Source organism: Anarrhichthys ocellatus, unplaced genomic scaffold, assembly GCF_004355925.1.
Source record: "Anarrhichthys ocellatus isolate YVR2014 unplaced genomic scaffold, GSC_Weel_1.0 scaffold28, whole genome shotgun sequence".
Classification (NCBI taxonomy): Eukaryota; Metazoa; Chordata; class Actinopteri; order Perciformes; family Anarhichadidae; genus Anarrhichthys; species Anarrhichthys ocellatus.
In genome coordinates this window covers 4703330-4721191 of record NW_022280058.1, presented here as the reverse complement: position 1 = coordinate 4721191, position 17862 = coordinate 4703330, and the positions used below count along the sequence as shown (strand labels likewise).

Sequence of the window (17862 nt, the reverse complement as noted above, 5' to 3'; positions counted from 1 at the left end):
ACACACACACACACACACACACACACACACACACACACACACACACAGTAATCCTGGTAGAAAGTTATTTTGTTGGACAACGAGCTGATAGTCACATTAAATCTGAACATTGGACCCAAGAGACTGTGTGATGTAGTTTCAACCACTTTGTGTCCAAGAAATGTGTCATTCGGCAGTTCTGCTTGACCAGGACGCCTGGCGAAATGACAGTTCTTCCTTCCTCTCTGTTAGTGGACGGAATTCAAAGACGCATGTAGAGAGGAGATCTACTGCCCAGTTTCTGCACCAACTAAGTAAAGCTGACCTTAAAACAGGGGCCTGTCTGACATTACACTGAAAAATAACACAGAAGTAAAAAAACATAGACTACTGTAAATCTCCTATACTTCTATACACCTGCAATAAAAACAAACACACATCATCAGTACAGGTATAGACAAAATGTGTCAATGTTCAGGTTCCATACAACATTATCTCCTAAAAAAAAAGCGTGTCGCATCGTTATGCAGATTAGCTGTATAACGGCCTCAAAAGTTAATGAAAGATTAGACCACCTCAGCAAATCCACAGATAGGTCTATAGGGTTCAATTAAAAAAGGATAAAAATACAGTGACTTCTAAAACAGCCATTTAAGTGGGACTGCATGCATTAATGATAGCTAAATGCTCTTGCCCTGTGTGTACATGTGCAAGGTTCCAGGAGGAATACTAAATGTAGTTATTGATTAAACTCTTTCCTGGCCCATCCTGAGAGACAAACTTCATTGCATACTCTGGTCATTGCCAAGCTTGGCCCATGCAGGTTTTTAATGGATCTGAAAAGAACCCCCCTTCCTCTCTTCTAGTGTCCAGGGAACAAAGACATATCGCTCTTTTATTGCCCTCCTGGTAACACCTCTGTGCTCAGGTTTTCCTTTTTCCCCCATCCCTCAATCCTTTTCCATCTTCTCTTTGATGAATTAATATCCCATTGAATAGCCAAGTCTCACATCTTGCCGATTGTTCCCTTTTTAATCAAATGTGATTACAAAAGGCTGCTCAGATAGGCGAGGAGACACACGTATAATGAGTGCCTGCATGTGCGTGCGCGCACACACACACATACACACCCACACACACAAATCTTTGCTCTGCTCAGATGGGCTGACGCAATTAAGTGACTCTCAACTGGACTTGAGCACACGACTAGAGTACATCACATTTACTGACAACTAAAACAAAACCCACATCAGGTCCCTCTAAGCTTAATATTTGGTTAGATGTTTAGTGCATGCATAACAAAAGCTAATTAAACCATGAAATAATGAATGTTCCTCATTTAACGCAAACATGAACCTTCATTACAATGGCCTCTGCGAAACGCTACAAAATCGTCAAGTTTATTCCTATTTCTGACGATGGCTGACAAATTACTGCATTCCAGGTCAAACACGGATAAGGCTCAGCGCAGGACGTAGTCAGTTAGCCAGCCGTAAAATTGGAAAATTTAAGCTACAGTGAGTCATTAGCTAAGTCAAATATGAAACAAAAAGCTCTGTCTCCCTGGAGAATTCTTTCTGAAGTCTAATCTCTCATATAAAGAAAATGATTTCACTTCAGTGGATTCTCGTAAATATGCTAACCTTATCAGAGTTCATGCCAGCAGATAAAACTGACCATTTTCAGCAAATTCACTTGTGCATTTTAGCGTAAAGAAGTCTTTTCTTTTTTTTATTTTTATTATCAGCACAGGCCCCCAACTATTTTCCCATCAACCAATACATTTCATACCCACACCTCAGCCCTCTCCATCTTGCCTCTCTTCCCCTCTTTCTTGAGCTGCAAACTCTGTAACTAATTGGATCTGGCATGGTCTGTAATGACTTTGCACTCTATAGGGAGCTTTGGGAAAAATCACCCTTCATTTCTTCTGGCATCACTCAAGTGACCACATACTGAACTCCAGTGACATATACCTCCGTCCTGCATCTAAATGGCATAGACAGCAAAATGTACAGGATACTGCTGATCTTGAGGAAGTCATATGGATTTGTTCTCCCGGAGTGCACTTTCAGTCTGTGTTTGTGCGCTTTGTATCTGTGTATGTATAACACAACCATAGTAGTGTGGATTCAATTTATTCAGTCAACCTTGAGCGTTTGTGGAGCCAGCGGTTTCAGTCAGTAAAAGAAACACACAGGACATATTTTCCCCATCAAGCAATCAACCAGAGACACAGCCACAGTCTGAACCCAATCTAACATCAAACTGTGTGTTAGTGAGACCAACAAAACATCTCTGCTGGTCTGAGCAAAGTCACTATATCACTCAGACTTTACTCATAGTTTTTCTGATTAAGAACTCACTCCTTGTGAAATATTTTTGCCGTAATGATGATTGGTTATTGCAGGGCTTATTGTAGACTAATTTCTGTCAGTCAATGATTATGGAATGCTGTTCAATTGCACTCTACACATCTCATACTCTTTGTAGTAACAATATTAGCACCAGACATTACCTCAGATGAGAAATGTCCCCATTCATTGCATAAAAACGTCTGATCATTGGGACCGATCATTTGGTTTTGAATTGAAGTGCTTTTTAAGAGCGAGCTCCAACTGGCAGCTGGGAAGTTGTAACAAAAATGTGCAGTAAAATATGTGGCTCTTCAGTGGCAAGTTAACATACAACTTCAGGGTGGAGAAAACACAATGCCTGCCAGGGAAAAGAACCAGTACAGAGGAACTTCTGACTCAACAAGACTTTTCCATCATGTCTGTTGCCTCCAGTCAAATTGAGCTGTCGGAGGCAGTGGAGTTCCAGTCTAAATTCAGCATGGCTTGGCTGTGAGTAACTGTAGGGGGCTGTGAAGATCAAGTCCGTAGGCCAGGGACAACAAATTTCTCTGCCACTATCAATTATGCCCAAGTTAAATTATTTTGTCAATGGAAGCCTGTGTCCCGTATTAAATCACCCATGCTCCCTCTTAACACCATTGGTGTACAGGTTGGCCAGGTGTTTTTCTTTCTCCTACCTCTTTTTCTCTGTTTCATATCTGGTAAGGAGACGCTGCAGACCACCAGACTTGAACCCCTGGAAATGGGCTGCAGGGGCGCCGACAGTGACAATGTCGTAGAATGCATCTGTAAGACAGAAAATAGATTTGATGGAATTAAAATAAGGAGATGTATTATACAGCACCGTGGAAGATTCGTATGAAAGGAACAAGAAAAATGAGATTCAAGGAGATAAATTGATCCTGGTCAAAGTGTAAAATATACCTGATTTTGAGTCAGAATTTTGCCAAATATACTTTACTGCGATACATCTAATAAGTGTTAGATTTATGATGCCTTCAAGCTCTATTCAGTAAAAATGAGTATTGGGCGAAGGTGAATTCTAACCTGCACTCTGTAGTTTTAAGCCCAATGATGCATCATATTCAAGCACAAATAAGACACCGACATAAGACATGACATTATTCTGCACTTGGCCAGTATCTTTTAGGCGTCATTTCTCTCCAGCCATCTTTTGGTCTTAACGTTGGTCCCACGTTGAACCAGAAGGACGACAAATGTCACAGCACTTCATTCCAATTTGCACACCGCCGTCACAAGTAAATAAACACTTCACAGACGGCTAGGCGAGCACAGGGGTGCTTACAATGGCCTTGTTTTGAATGAGTAATGGATGAGGCTGACAATTAAATCAGAAAAAAAGGGAGGAGGGAGAGCAGGTGGACGGGGGTTTATGGGGGTGAATATTTTGGTGTGGTTCAGTGCCGGGTCAGTTAATGAACACCTCAGGGAAAGCAACAGTGCACAGCGCCGACTGTAGGAAAACACTGCTTGAAAAATCGTTGAAACTAGAAATTAATGATGCAACACAGCTCCAAGTGTCGCCACAGAGATATGAATGGCAGTGCGGCCAACAGCCTCCCGTCCCCTAACACCACCACAATAGACCAAGAGTGGTTTGATATTGGCGCTTTGCTACACTGCTTCTTCCATTCATTATCCCTGTGCCTGGCCTTGAGGCTCCCTGTCCACCACACGTTTGGCCCCAAGAGTTTGTGGGTGTCCAAGTTCCCTTAATTGGTTCTCCCGCAGCAGAAGTGTACCATAATACAATGGCGGGTTTCAGAACATCAAGCGCAATGACCAATTTGTGCTCGATTTGCCTGGTCTCGCTCTTACACTGTCCTTTTTTCAATATACAATATATCAACAACAGAATAAGCTGTTTAAGTACTGAGAGGACAGTTGCTCTCTAAAAGAGGAAATTGATTGCGGCAGTCAGGATGAGTGGTTATAATTCACACTGAACCTATTCCACAAACCTGTTCAACAATGACAAAGGGTCCTTTTTGACCCAAATGAGTGCTGAACAACGCTTTCAGTTCTGCTGAGCTTTTTAGGCTGGAAACATTTTGCACTTGTCATTTTGGAGGCAGAAGACAGCTGTATTTCCCAAGAGCCATTGTTTTTGCTGGATGATCAATAGACGAAATGAAAATGAATGGTTCATTGTTGTTGAGTGGAATGCATAGCAAGGAAAAGCATCATTTCAGAAACTCAAAGGTAACAATAGAGCAATTGGCAACAGTTGAAAATTAGGACTCGCTACATTAAGAAGACGGTTCCATTATTTTTACGATTATTGGTTAAATGACAGTTAAGGTGCAGACAGGGAAGATAGGCAGAGAGAAAGAGGGGTAAATTACATGCAACGAAGGTCAAATGGGGGTGTTGGGGTTGTTACAATGCAGCTACTATTCCACCTGGATGCTGCCGTGTGTTCCTACATTCCTACTGGTACACAGTGGTGAAAGACGATAATACACTTCATCTAATTTGATAAAAGGTACTAAAATTTGAAAATATAAGCGAATCAAAAATAAGGTTTATATCCAAAGACATTTTTCGAAATGTGCTATCTTTACAATTACACATAATTTTTGGGCTAATATCTAGTCATCATTTAAAGGAAACTCTTCCTGTATGAGGAATGACGGCAGCACAGGGTGTATGTCAAACTCACATTACAATGATTTTCTGCTCACTGCATGTCAAGTGATGTCTCTTTTCATGAATCCATTGACATTTACTGTAACTGACTTGTATGCGAGACGATGCGCCGCATGTTTAAGGTAAGAATAAAGGGGGGGCGGACAGCTTATGCATGAAAGTGTATTCAATAAAACATTTAATGGGCTGAGCTTGATTTATCTTTTTAAAGATTTACTTCATTTGTGTGAAACATATCTTCTTTGTATTAATCAAGGTTTTGTTTTTGTGAGCCATTTATCACTGCTTTTACCCAGATTTCTTAATTAAAATCATGAAGCCAATGGGAGCTGTGTATTCCTGCTAGTACTCAAGGTCCTACTGAAGTATACAAGTAGAGTTAACACACACAGACATATCAGCTACAGCACCACTGCCTGGAATTGAATCAAGGTGTGAATTGGCCCCACAGAGGGTCATTATCAGAGTGTCTATCAATCAATTGACAAACTTCTCTCAGGCTCGTTTTATCTTTATTTCCCTCTTTTTCTGCCCTGACAGCGCAGGACAGTTTCAGGGTTGTATGATGACTTGATTTTACTTATTTTATCTGTCATCCCTGATGTCTTCAGTGAAAGAAGCACAGTTTATATCAAGATTTGTCTGTCTTCAACTTCTCCATCAATCATCGAAATGGAGCCCACTCACAGGTAGTGAGGCAGCGTTAGTCGCCCTGATACACAGAGACAGTTCCAGGGTAATAACAGGCTCTGCCAGCTAGAGAGCAGCGGCGGAGGAGACAAACCCAGTATTTCTCTCTGGAAAAAACGCAAAGGGCTTAATTAGTGTTCAGTCCATCTTTCTCAGGCCAAGTTAATTCTCACCTTTCAACCTGGACGATGAACTAGAACCACCCCGTCTGAGCCCTCCGAGTATCTCTGACAGGTGGAGAAGTCACAGGCATAGAAACACAAAAGTAGAGCAGCGAATAGAAAAGTTTGCATATGAAACCACTTTTCCACAATACCTGCTTTTTCTGTTTTGCCAAGTTGCTTTTGAGCAGGTTTGTATTACATTTTGAAGTGGCTTTAATCTATTTTTACAATATACGGTATATAATAACAATATATGAAATGACTATGGGAAATAACATGACAATGGGAAAGGGGTCGCTTGCATTGATACACGTACAGAGAATTATCACCTGAATCTGCAGCTACCCTTTAGTTTTATGGAATTTTATAGTGAGTTTCAGCTAAATTTTACTGTTTTGGTTCACTGTCAGCGCTCTCATAGCACTGTTTGTGTGGCCAACTGTTTGCGAAAAATCTCTAAAAAACATTGTACCCGATTTGCTCCGCACCAAACAGCAGATCGACACACTTAGCAACTAGCTGGTGAACAAAGTGTAGCACTTAACAGCATCATACTTTCACTCAGAGGTTGATAAGACCAAAAACAGGGCAAAAAGAGTGTGAATATTGGACTTACCTTCACCAGGTGTAAGTATAAGGCGTAATAATGGTCCAACAGAAGTCTAAAGCAGTAGTGTAATTATACCTGTTTTTCTGGGGCACGTCACTCTCATCCTCTGGGTGTGCAGGTTTATTGGGATGAACTCCAGAGATTTCTGGGCTTTGCAGCAGCTTGGCTTGAATGAACGACCTAAAAAAAAGTACACAAGTATATGTCACATTGTCATGAAATATAATTGGGGTGGATGTTTAAAAGATAAACATCCCTTGCACTTAATACCTCACCGTCTGCTTTCAGCTTTACTACGATCTTTCCAACATAATTGCTTTAGATGGCTGTTCTCTTTATAACCTTGTTTCTGTGCTTATGAAGTGAGGCACAGAAACAAGCAAACATTAGATAATAATGTGGATTGATGTTCAAATGTTCTCTTTGATTTTCCAATTTAAAAAAAAAACGTGCAATTGAATGTCTTGAGATATATTTAATGAACAACTGAGTGAAAGATTAAAGTGAGTGAATGGTTTCTTAACAATGCTTTCAGAATACCCCAAAACAAAGAACAGCACAGCCAATATTTCAAATTAGTAAAGCCCAATTTCCCCAAAGAAAGCATCATTTTAACAGTAAACTACCAATTATTCTTGGTTTGTGATTCAAATCAAGTTCCTCCAAACCATTCCACGTTTAAATTCCCATGAAAGATCATTTAACACTCATATATGTCCATCAGATAGAGAATGTATCAATTAGAGAACAAGCATTTCAAAAGTAGCTAATTTGAATCAAACGCTTATAACATCCTCTAACGAGCAGTGTAATCCTTTAAGCATAGGATTTTATGCCCGTTGCAGCCACTACTTTGCTCAGAACGTCCAATTAAAATTTTCTGACAAATGATACTCTTTGTCAGTGGCTTACATTTAAGCTCAAAAACACAATCTGACACTCCATGTTGCCTGCTCAAATATGTAAATAGGGTTGATGAGCCTCTTTGAGTTGAGGCAAAGCTGTCAAGAACAATCAAGGAACAGAGGCAATTTAGAGGAGTTGTGATGTTTGCTATCACAGAAGTAATTGAGTTAAAAAGAAGGTATTCAAAATGGGCACAGAAGTCCAAAAGGGTGAACAAAAATACTCACATCACAAAGTTTCATAATCTAGTTTGGCTTTTAAATCCTCTTGTGGTGGCGGGCGTGGGTGGCTCAGCTGTGGAGGGGACTGAGTGTGGGAGTGGTTCAGGGAACGGTGCTGGGAAGAGACTTAATTAGGCGCAGCTGAAACTGATCCTGATTGTCTCACTCTCAGCTGTATTTAATCAACAGTAGCGACGGAGGCGAGAGGGACAGCTCGGGACGAGCACAGTGATACACTGGGACGGACAGGAAGGGAGAGCACGGCAAAACTCCCGCGGCGTGTGCTCGGAGGCAAGGCAGGAGAGCACACGGCCAAGCCAGTCAGATTCCATGACAATAAAGAACATTTGAAACCGTCATTCAACCGTGTGCTGGCATCCTTGTGCTCACCAGACCCACCGGGTAGCAGAGAACCTGTTACACCTCTTTAAACACACGTGACTTTGAATTTCCTCTCTAAGGAATAAAGCTCAGGTTACAAAAGTGTTTTCCAGCTTGTGTGCGGAAAAGTAATTTCATCGTGACGATCATAGAGCACATTGATGGAATAAACACGTTGATGTGATTCACTAATCCAAATTGTAATGAAACAAATATTGCAAATTAGTTATATGGAAGTGCAGGTAAATACCCGATGTGCTCGTTCCTTCTGTTAATTCTCCCCCCCTGTTAACAGCTGTGCAGATGTTGTGTTGTGACTTATCTATCTATCTATCTATCTATCTATCTGTCTCTGTCTTGATCGATTGTCTGGCTGATTATCGGCCGCGATATTCAGCCCTTTTGCATTATTGTTTTTAAAAAAAAATCTGTTTGCAGATAAAAGTAAATTAACTGAAGAATGCACTACTTTGGCTCTAATGCAAAGTCTCACCCACAGCACTACCTGATTGGTTTAATCGGCATGAGTAATATCAACACTGCTGAAGAAGATTACTGTGACCAGTGTCTCTGCTGGTAGCGTACTGCCGTTAGTAATTGTAGTTTCTGGATTAAACTGCAGTTGTTCCAGAGGTGCAAGGAGAGGAAGAGGGAGTGAGAAGGCGCCTGGATGTGGACAAGAGATTATCATGACTATATGAATATGTGACAGCAGAATTAAGATAAGGATTTCATTAAATACTCATATTTCTTAAAGACACTGACTGGTGTACATATCTTGTAGACAATGATTCTTTTCTTATTTATAAAAACACCAAAAAGGCGAGTAGAGTAAATGACTGAAATTCAGCTACTATTTCCAAGTATTAATGTCAAACAGAGTGTGTTTCTGTGTACTACTCCTCAGTGTATATTAATTGCAGCATGATGCCAAAACAGACTTAGTAGCCACACTTTCTAGCTCTTCTAACTGACATGCGCCCTAACTTTTACTTTGTGTTGGGAAGAACTAAACTACGCAGTACATACTCTTTTCAGTCATGTTCATTAATTACTCTCGAGGCAACAGACCAGAATGCACCAATCAAAGCTTCAGTGCTACAGAAGGTTTATGTTTACACAGAAGATGGGAAAATCAGTTACCTGCCACAGATTTTAACATCATTAGGCAGGTTGGCCAAACATGAAAACAAATCCACTGCACCTCCATCACTGTGTATATAATGCTGCAACTGCTGACCCACTCAAGCTGAAATGTGTTGCCTCTCAGAAAGGGATATATGACTCAGCTGGAGCATGACGGCGATGTGACATTATTTTCAAGAACTGAAAATCAATCATGTCTTCTTCCTAAGGTGTTAACAGATTTGCTGCTACTTACCAAAGTGCAAATGTAAACAGATGCCATTTCTAACCACTGAATATACAATCTGTCTAAATATAGTGAAGACCAAAACATAATCTCCACATGTAGAAATGTGCAGTCTAGAACAATAAACTGGACATAACACTCTCAGTTGAGCACGTTACTAAATAGAAGCTACATTCCTTATGTGTCAATCATGTGTATCTCTTTATATTTATTATAATTTGCATATTTTTATTGAATTTATCGTATGTATTTTTTACTTGACTGAATGAGCCACACAATAATTCCAATGCCCTTGTACACTTGCTTCCCCAACCACCACTAACCATAAAGTACAGCTGAGACTGAGGGGAATGGCATTAGCTTTTGCAGGACTTTGGCAATGAAACAAAATAACATTTTTGACCAGATGATGGCACTAAATTAAATTTCGAGAGGATCATCAAAGTTATTCGAATTGATCCTCAAGGGACCTTCAATATTTGTTGCAAATTTCAAAGAAATCCATCAAATAATCAAAAAGAAGAAGTCAATCTCATAGTGGTGCTAAGAGTAAAAGTCAGAGGATCACCAAAGTCAGTAGGCTTCATCCTCTGGGGAACATGAATGTCCGTACAAAACTTTAAAATTCATCCAATCCAGACTGAATAACTGCATTCCTCGGTGTACACCAACCAATTTCTGTGCTACATAAGGAGGAGCTGTTTCCAAAAGCTAACATTCAAGTCGATGGCTAAGCTGTCATTTCTGCTCAGGGGACTCTCACTGTCTGCTGTAGAGCTCTGGGGACCAAGCTAATCGAGCTAGTGACCATTGTAGGTTAGATGAATTAGCCGTATCACATCCCCATCTGTTTGCCCAGGTGGGCTGGCTATGTGACAGAAGGGCTGGTTGCCAGCAATACTGACCAACATCGGGCCACTATCTCTTCTTTTAATCTTTCCTGTTATTTCTTTGCTCTTAGCCACTTTTCTCTACTCTTTGAATCCTTCAGGATATGAGCAACCTACACTGTATATCCTGTGCTTTTAGAAATGTCTGCCTGTGATCCTGACAACAAGCTGAGAAGAAAAGAAAAAACAATCACAAACTTCAGCAACACCTTCTTATAAGTGAGGCCTGTCAGATCAATGTACAGTAGGTCAGTAGCATGTTAAGGGTTTCATCTTCATGGTCCTGTGGCGCTGAGAGCACAGCAGGCTTTTTTAATCAATCCACAGCTAGATATGTTGTAGACATAGAGGGGGATTGGACACACACTGTGTGAGCAGTGGAATCAGCCTGAGAGAGGTGTGAATTGGACAAGTGAGTCATGTCTGACTGTTTTTTTTAAATTTTTTATAACTTGGATCCAATTTATGTCTTTTAACATTTTGGTCATTACTTTTAAGGGCTTTTCTTTGTTACTATTGTTTTTCATGTTGTCTGAAGTAACCTGCAGAACATAAAATGTCTGTGTACTCCACAGCTGAACATCTTTACCTACAGGCAACAGACAACAGAGACTTCTGTTCTAATACAGCTATTAAAGAGAGAAAGTAAGGTATGAACCTCAATCTGCAATACGTAGCTCTGGGCCTTAAGCTGAAGTTATCCCATAAGTGGAGTTTAAGAGTGACTGACACTTTTGTGCAGAGAATTGCTGGCAGTATCGGAGGTCCAACAAACACCATGCTAACAGGATTATGTCTATGCCTTTAATTCGCTGGCTGGCAAACAATGAAAGTAGGAATGATTCATCTATGAATGGAATAGAGTTATTAGAGCATCCGAATTGTTTGCTGAGGTCAGCTCATCATTAATAATGTAGTAAATGGAATCCAAACATGAGGACTTTACCGCCACCTCCCAGCAGACTGTTTCTCTTCTTTCTCTGCCTGCAGTTTCTCCAATTCCGTTGTTATTTTAAAGTAAAATCGTATTAATACGTATTAATACCTTAAAGTATTGATTTGTGTAGTATTGACAAGTTACGAGAACAATGATGCTTTTTTCCATGTCTTTGCTCACCCACTGGTCTTCACACTCAAACCATCTCCACACCACAAATTATTTTTGTATCTCTACTTTCTGCATTTTCTAATGATCTTACTTATTAATAATTAATCTGAAACAGCTTGCCCACCCAACTTGTTTAGCAGTGTCTGTCATCCTGTTAAGTTAATGCAGGACAGAATCATAGTGGTAAATGTGACAGGGGTGCCTTTGTGTATTGCAGCATCTGTGCCACAAGGGACTTGTCAGGAACAATAATGACCAATGCCACATTATCTGTTCCCCTCGCCCTCGACTCCCTCCCTCAGAGCTCAGGCAGGCAGTGCAGAGGCTTAGCCACCACCATCTCTTATCAGCTGGCCAAAGCAAATGAAGCAGTGACAAATATCTCATTATGGGGATGAGAGTAAATCAGAGTTAAATTAATCAAGAGCCATAATGTTCCTATACTCATAGGAAACTAGAATATGCACAGGGAAAGCTTATGGAGAGGGAAAGAAACAAATCCAGAGTGATTGATGAACGCTTTAATGTCTGTTTTGTTATTTCTGCTATAGTTTAAATCCATGATAATTTAAAGTCGGGGTAAAGCAAAACTAAACATATGTTCTGCGTTTATGTTATTGACCACCCACCCACCTGACAAAAAGTCGACAGGTATGTAAAATTATATTTCACAATCGTGGAGAAAAAAAAAAGCAGCTTTCTTTGTTCTGAAACGCTGGGTGGGGGGGCGTGTCCGCTGAAGGCTCTGAAACCATGCTCAATAATAAGTGAGGGTTTATTCCATCTCACTGCTGTTTAGCCCTATGCTAACTTGAATGGGGATGAAACTGTCCAATCGTGCCGCTCTTCTAGATTTTCCAAATGTTATCCGACCGACTTGATCAAATTGTGATAGTGAAACGAGTCATTTCGCCGGGATTGTGACACTCAAAAAAATCCATCCACCACTTAACAGGCGCAACAGTAGCGACAGAATAGGCTATGGCGGAGCCTATGACGTAAGTACAAGTTTTACTGGAGCGGCACAGCCAGGGGGCCGGTAAGTAGACAGACAAGTCTGGAGGGCCGATAGAAAATGCAACGGATTGTTTGGCAGCAGAACCAGTGATTTGTGCACACGTTTTTTGATAGCGTTGTGGTGAGGTTATGTCCAAAAAGTCCTTTTGAGTAATGAAACTAAACAAAGCAAATAAATCTGCTACATTTCTCTTTCTAAATACAATTTAACATTTAACACTGGCATTCTGTGTCATGATCACATGTCCAACGTTTCCTTGTTAAGTGTCAGAGGCAGCCTCATTACTTTCTGTGCTCACATCAGAGATAACTGCTTAATTTTATTATGTAAAACATTTGCAAAAAGTGTGCAATATTATTTGCATACCAAGTAGAACACAGACTATTTGTAAATGAGATGCAAGACTCGTGTTGTGTTTGCACATGGCACAGATTTGCATCCGTTTTTATGTGCACTGCAAACGTTTACTTTAACAAAACACAGAGGGGCACATGGGCACACACATTTACACTGGCCCTGATGAAACCTCTGTTGCTATGGAAACTCTTTGACAGCGAGGAGATAAATGTATCAACCACTCACTGAGCTTTTCACTGACACAAATCACCCAGAATGTACTGACAGGTCAGGGCCGATTACATGCACACTCCACTCCTTTAGTTACTCCCAACATCTTTCTATATTTAGGGACCACACATTACAGTAAGAGACAACTTTCACCACAACCAACAGATTCTTACTTTTTTTTTAAACAACGAATTCCAAATTTTACTGGAAAGACAAAGTGTTGGTTGATTGATAATGTAAGCAGTGTCACCTGCAAACCTAAGCCAGGTGCTCTACTTCTACTTTTTCACAGTACGCCAACAGTATGCCATCCAAGGACAAACCGTGATAGAAGAGAAAAAAAACATATTTTTATAAAACCTGGATAATCATATTTGAACAAAGGCGGGTCAATAAAGCAATACAACCAGGGACACATCTTGGAACTCATTTATAACCAAGTGAGTTTGTATGATTTAGAGTGAAAAACCTTTGTATGCAGATTGTGCATGAATGCATGTGTGGACACAGATATGAATGTAAAATGTAGCAGCGGGTGCAGTCATACCAGTAATCTTGTCCAGTTCAGCCAAAGTCTCCTGGTAGGAGTTGATGATTCCTCCGTATCGAGTCATCACCTCTTTTCTTAAGTTGTCCCAGTGAGGAGAAAGCTCGCCAAGCTCTCTCAGGTCCTGCACCCTGCAGATAAACACAGATCTGTGAGGACCTTTGTGGTTTTAATGGATGTCAAACAACTCATTAATGACGTCCACACATTTTGGCTCCTTCTGCTTAGCTTCTCTTTTGTTTAAAGCATTGACATTAGACATAAAACTATCTAAATCAAGAGAGAAAAATCGTATTGGGTATTATTGCAATACTTAACAATTATGGTAAATCGCAGACACAGGCTTGCACATACTGGCCAAGACACACATGTACACACAGTAGCGACCCGAAGCATCCTGTGCTGAGCCAGATAAACACATTTCTGCACCTGAGGCTAGTAGCTGGTGCCCACTTATCCACTCTGCCCTATCAAATTCCTCCATTGCTCCCGCCATTCTTTTACCATTAAGCATAAAAGAAACCCATCCAGTGTTTACTGGTGTCACTGGAGCAATGGGTTGACTGTCCTTCAGCTATGTCTGCAGCCTAAGGCCACAATCATCTGTGCTCCTTCTTTAGGAATAAACAGTGTCCATGAGTGTGTGTCTGTGTGTGTAGGAGCTGATTGCCTAGTAGGAAGTACAGCCTCTTTCATTGGCTCATTATTTGCATCTGAAAGGCGACATCAGATGGACAGATATCATTCAGAAACCTGCCCTCCAGCACCCATTGAAAAGTAAATTGCACTGATATGATAGAAATTAGAGGTTGAAGGAGGTTCAACATTGTATTCAGGATAACAAATACATGATCATATGCATTGCTTTCATGATAACGAGCCCAATTTTCAGTGATTATACCTCATGCATTTTGTATAAAGTATATCTTAAAATGAAAGGCTGCATGCTCATTGGTTCGACTTATTGTTAAGACCAGGCATAATTGCTTGAATGCATAATGTAGTAGTTATTTCTTTGTTGTATAGTTCAACTACTACAACAAAGCGTAAGGTGCTGATAGCCTCTCCAGACTATTTCCTGGTCTCCTCCAGGTAAGTAAGTTATTTTTAAATTACTTTGAAGTACTTCAATACACAGCAGAGCACGATAGAAATAATGCCAGAGAGAGATAGTGTGAGAGAGAGAGAGACAGAGTGAGTCAAGGTGATGTATCATATGAATGATCAAACCCACAAGTTTTTCAAGAGGGGGTTTCAGCCAAAACAAACAAAACATATTTTCTCATATACGTATTTCTAGTGGTAGCCATGCCTGCTAATTACCCAGACACATTGTTTCTGAAGACATGTTATAGTTCTAATTTAAAATTCAACCCTTAAAAAAGTAAATAAATGTGACTTTTCTAAAAACTGTTGTCACTACAGCTAGACTGATATATAGACTGATATATTTGCCAATATAAGCTTAACAAAGTGATGCTCGCGAGCAGGGTCAGGACGCTCAACTTGAGTCCTCTGCTTCACTCACATGGCACAGTCTCATCTTATATATCAAATGCACCCTTTTAATCACGGCGGTCTACTTAAGCCGTCAGTGCTCTGCTCTCTCTTTTGCTGCATGTTTGCTGTGACGCCGTATACCAGAAAGCTATTCCATTACTTGCTGCTACTGCTGCTACCGCTGTTGTTAGCATTTCACTCCCTGCTGTGCTTAGCTTGATGTTTCCTTGTGGGGAGCGTAGAACTTTAAGTAATAAGAAATTGCACAACAGAATGCCAAAATAAGTTTGAGGTAATTCAGGAACAATGTCTCCATAGTTGGCAACCGGAGAGTACTGATTTATAATCTAGGTCAAAAATAAAGGGAAAAGAAATGTGATATTGGTTATTTTAACTCCTAAATATAGATAACAATGTAATGATCTGCATGGGTTGATACCACTAGAGGTAATTGAAAAAAAATAGTTTATCATAATTTGGGTGAACTGAATCTAAAAACAACTGAACCAGCTGTAAAACAAATGGTAGATCACAAACATTAGACATTATCCTCGTCCCTCGCCTCTGTCTAATAGTTGGCAACTCTGCCAACACGCTCTGCAAGTGGTTGTGTAAGATGTGCTTATGGCATAGGAAGATAGACAGGAGGCTTCCTCAAAAAGTAAGTGCATTCCAGATTACCATGAGCAAAGGATGTTTAGGTTATTCGAAGGAAGAATATTTTTTTACGTTTGGCAGTGCTTGAAGCCATTCCTATATAGAGGAATTTATTAAACAGAGACCAATGATGAATAAACATGCTGTTCTTTTGGAAAAGTCTAAAAAATTAATAATATTGTTGGAAATGACAGTGGCTATTAATTTTAAGAGGAAAACAAAGGGAAAAAAGCATCAGTTCTTAAAAAGGGAACACAAACTACTAATATATATAAAAAATAAAACGAAATCAAGCGTCTTTCATTGATGCTTGATAAAGGACACCAGCATTGAAGTAGATTTCCCAGCTTATATATATATCCCATTCCGTTTTTTTAACGCTACACCATAGTTTTTGAGTTGCACTTCGGAACAGAGTTAAAATGGGTAACTTCGATCTTAACCTCTATTGGGTAAGGTTGTTGAAACCTTACCCAATGAAATGGGACAACCCTCGGAGGCCCTGATACTTTATTAGTAGTCATTAAGGATGTTTATGTACACAGACGAGATGAGCCACTTTATGACACGATAGTGGTGCTCTGTAACCGTGTACCCAGTTCAGTTGAAGTGACCCCTTGTACCATAACTGGGCAATTTTAACCAATTGGATGTTCTCTAATTTAATGATTAATATAGCAAATATTACATGGCACAATATCATTACCATTCCCTTTAAGAGATTGCAACTATTCACAATGATCTTAACCTCTAACTATACCTCTCAGACACTGCTAATTGTGGATCACAGTGTCATAGTGGACTATTGTCTCCTGAGAGATCTGTTATTTTTGGTAAAATAATAGAGAAACTGTCACGACCTGGCTCTGACCGCCATGACCTATTCAGGGAGACGCAGACAGTTTCCCAAAAGAAAAGAGTTTTATTCGACATAACAAAGTCGTCCAATGACAAATGGTGTTTGGGACGCGCCGTCCTCGCTCCTCCACGGGGTGATAGGAGAGCCCCCTGTTGCCAGGAAGGCGGGGCTTTATCCTGGAGCACTGGCCCAGGTGTCTCCAGTTTGCAATCCTGTCATTAAAGGGACACACACACACACAACCAGGAACGTGGTAGGGAACCGTCACCCCCCCCCCCCCCCATAAGAACTGGGTCCCGCAGGGAGGGAATCCCAGTATCAAAACAAAATTGTATATGACACTTTTAGCAAACAAACTCAAAAATACCAAACCTTGGCAGAAAAACCCAAAATACAATACTTTACCGAATGTTCTTAACTTAACGGTCCAGCATCTTTTGCCTCAGGTCCCCACTGTAGCAACCGGCGCACATTGGAAGCATTCTAAACAGTTAGGAAGGGACAAGAGGAGAACCAAGGAAAATAACATATAGTACACGCTTATTGGGGAGCCCTGGACAAGCGTCTGCCACCACGTTGCCAGTCCCCTTCACACAGCGGATATCTAGGCAATACGACTGCAAGGACAATGACCACCTGACCAGCCTCTGGTTGGAACATTGCAAAGAATTGAGGAAGGTCAGTGGGTTGTGGTCCATGTACACCACTACAGGGGTACCACTGCCACCAACATACACATCACAATGTTTTAAAGCCATGATTAGCGCTAGCGTTTCTTTTTCAATGACCACGAACCCCCCCACATGAAAGCGGCTCAGAGGTGCGCACATAGTGCGGCTTCAGCAAGTTCACATGACAAAGCTGGGATGGCTTCCTACGCTGAGGTGTTGAAATTACATAGTTCTGCGCCGAGATCTGCTTCAACACTGCATGCGGACCGGTGAACCTTGCCTGGAAAGGCAAATTAACCATAGGGAGCAAGGCTAGCACCTGGTCTCCAGGACTAAAAATGCGTCGCTCAGCGCGACGGTCATACAAGCGTTTAATTTTTCCTTGAGCCAACTCCAGATTCTCTCGAGCTAGCTCCCCCGCTGTGTACAACCTGTGCCTAAAGCCGTTGACATACTCAACTAAGTTTTTAGGAGGTTCTGCCTCCTTCCAACCCTCTGACAATGCCGCCAAAGGACCCATCAAATGCTCAAACGGTTCACTGATTGCGGGAATAGGGCACAGAGGCCCGGGATTTAGGGTCTGATTAGGTTTGTCAGTCAGTTGACATACGTATATAAAAATATATAAAAATAAAAAATATAAATCCTCTTAAAATACTGATATAAATGATTGTGTAATGTTTTATGTAGTGGGG

The 17862-nt window shown here is 40.7% G+C and overlaps 1 protein-coding gene across 7 annotated transcripts in view; it reads right to left on the bottom strand.

Moving 5' to 3' along the window:
• The window catches only part of inpp4b (inositol polyphosphate-4-phosphatase type II B), a 126923-nt gene that overhangs the window by 34558 nt on the left and 74503 nt on the right, over positions 1 to 17862 (bottom strand). For 5 of the 7 annotated variants that reach the window (XM_031863145.1, XM_031863143.1, XM_031863144.1 and 2 more), the window contains 4 exons: positions 13481 to 13611; positions 6546 to 6650; positions 5870 to 5923; positions 3014 to 3122 (listed from right to left, as the gene is read on the bottom strand). In XM_031863145.1, the coding sequence (XP_031719005.1) occupies positions 3014 to 3122; positions 5870 to 5923; positions 6546 to 6650; positions 13481 to 13611 (399 nt within the window). The remainder of the gene's footprint in view (positions 1 to 3013; positions 3123 to 5869; positions 5924 to 6545; positions 6651 to 13480; positions 13612 to 17862) is intronic. The other 2 variants (XM_031863146.1, XM_031863148.1) reach the window with 1 other exon arrangement.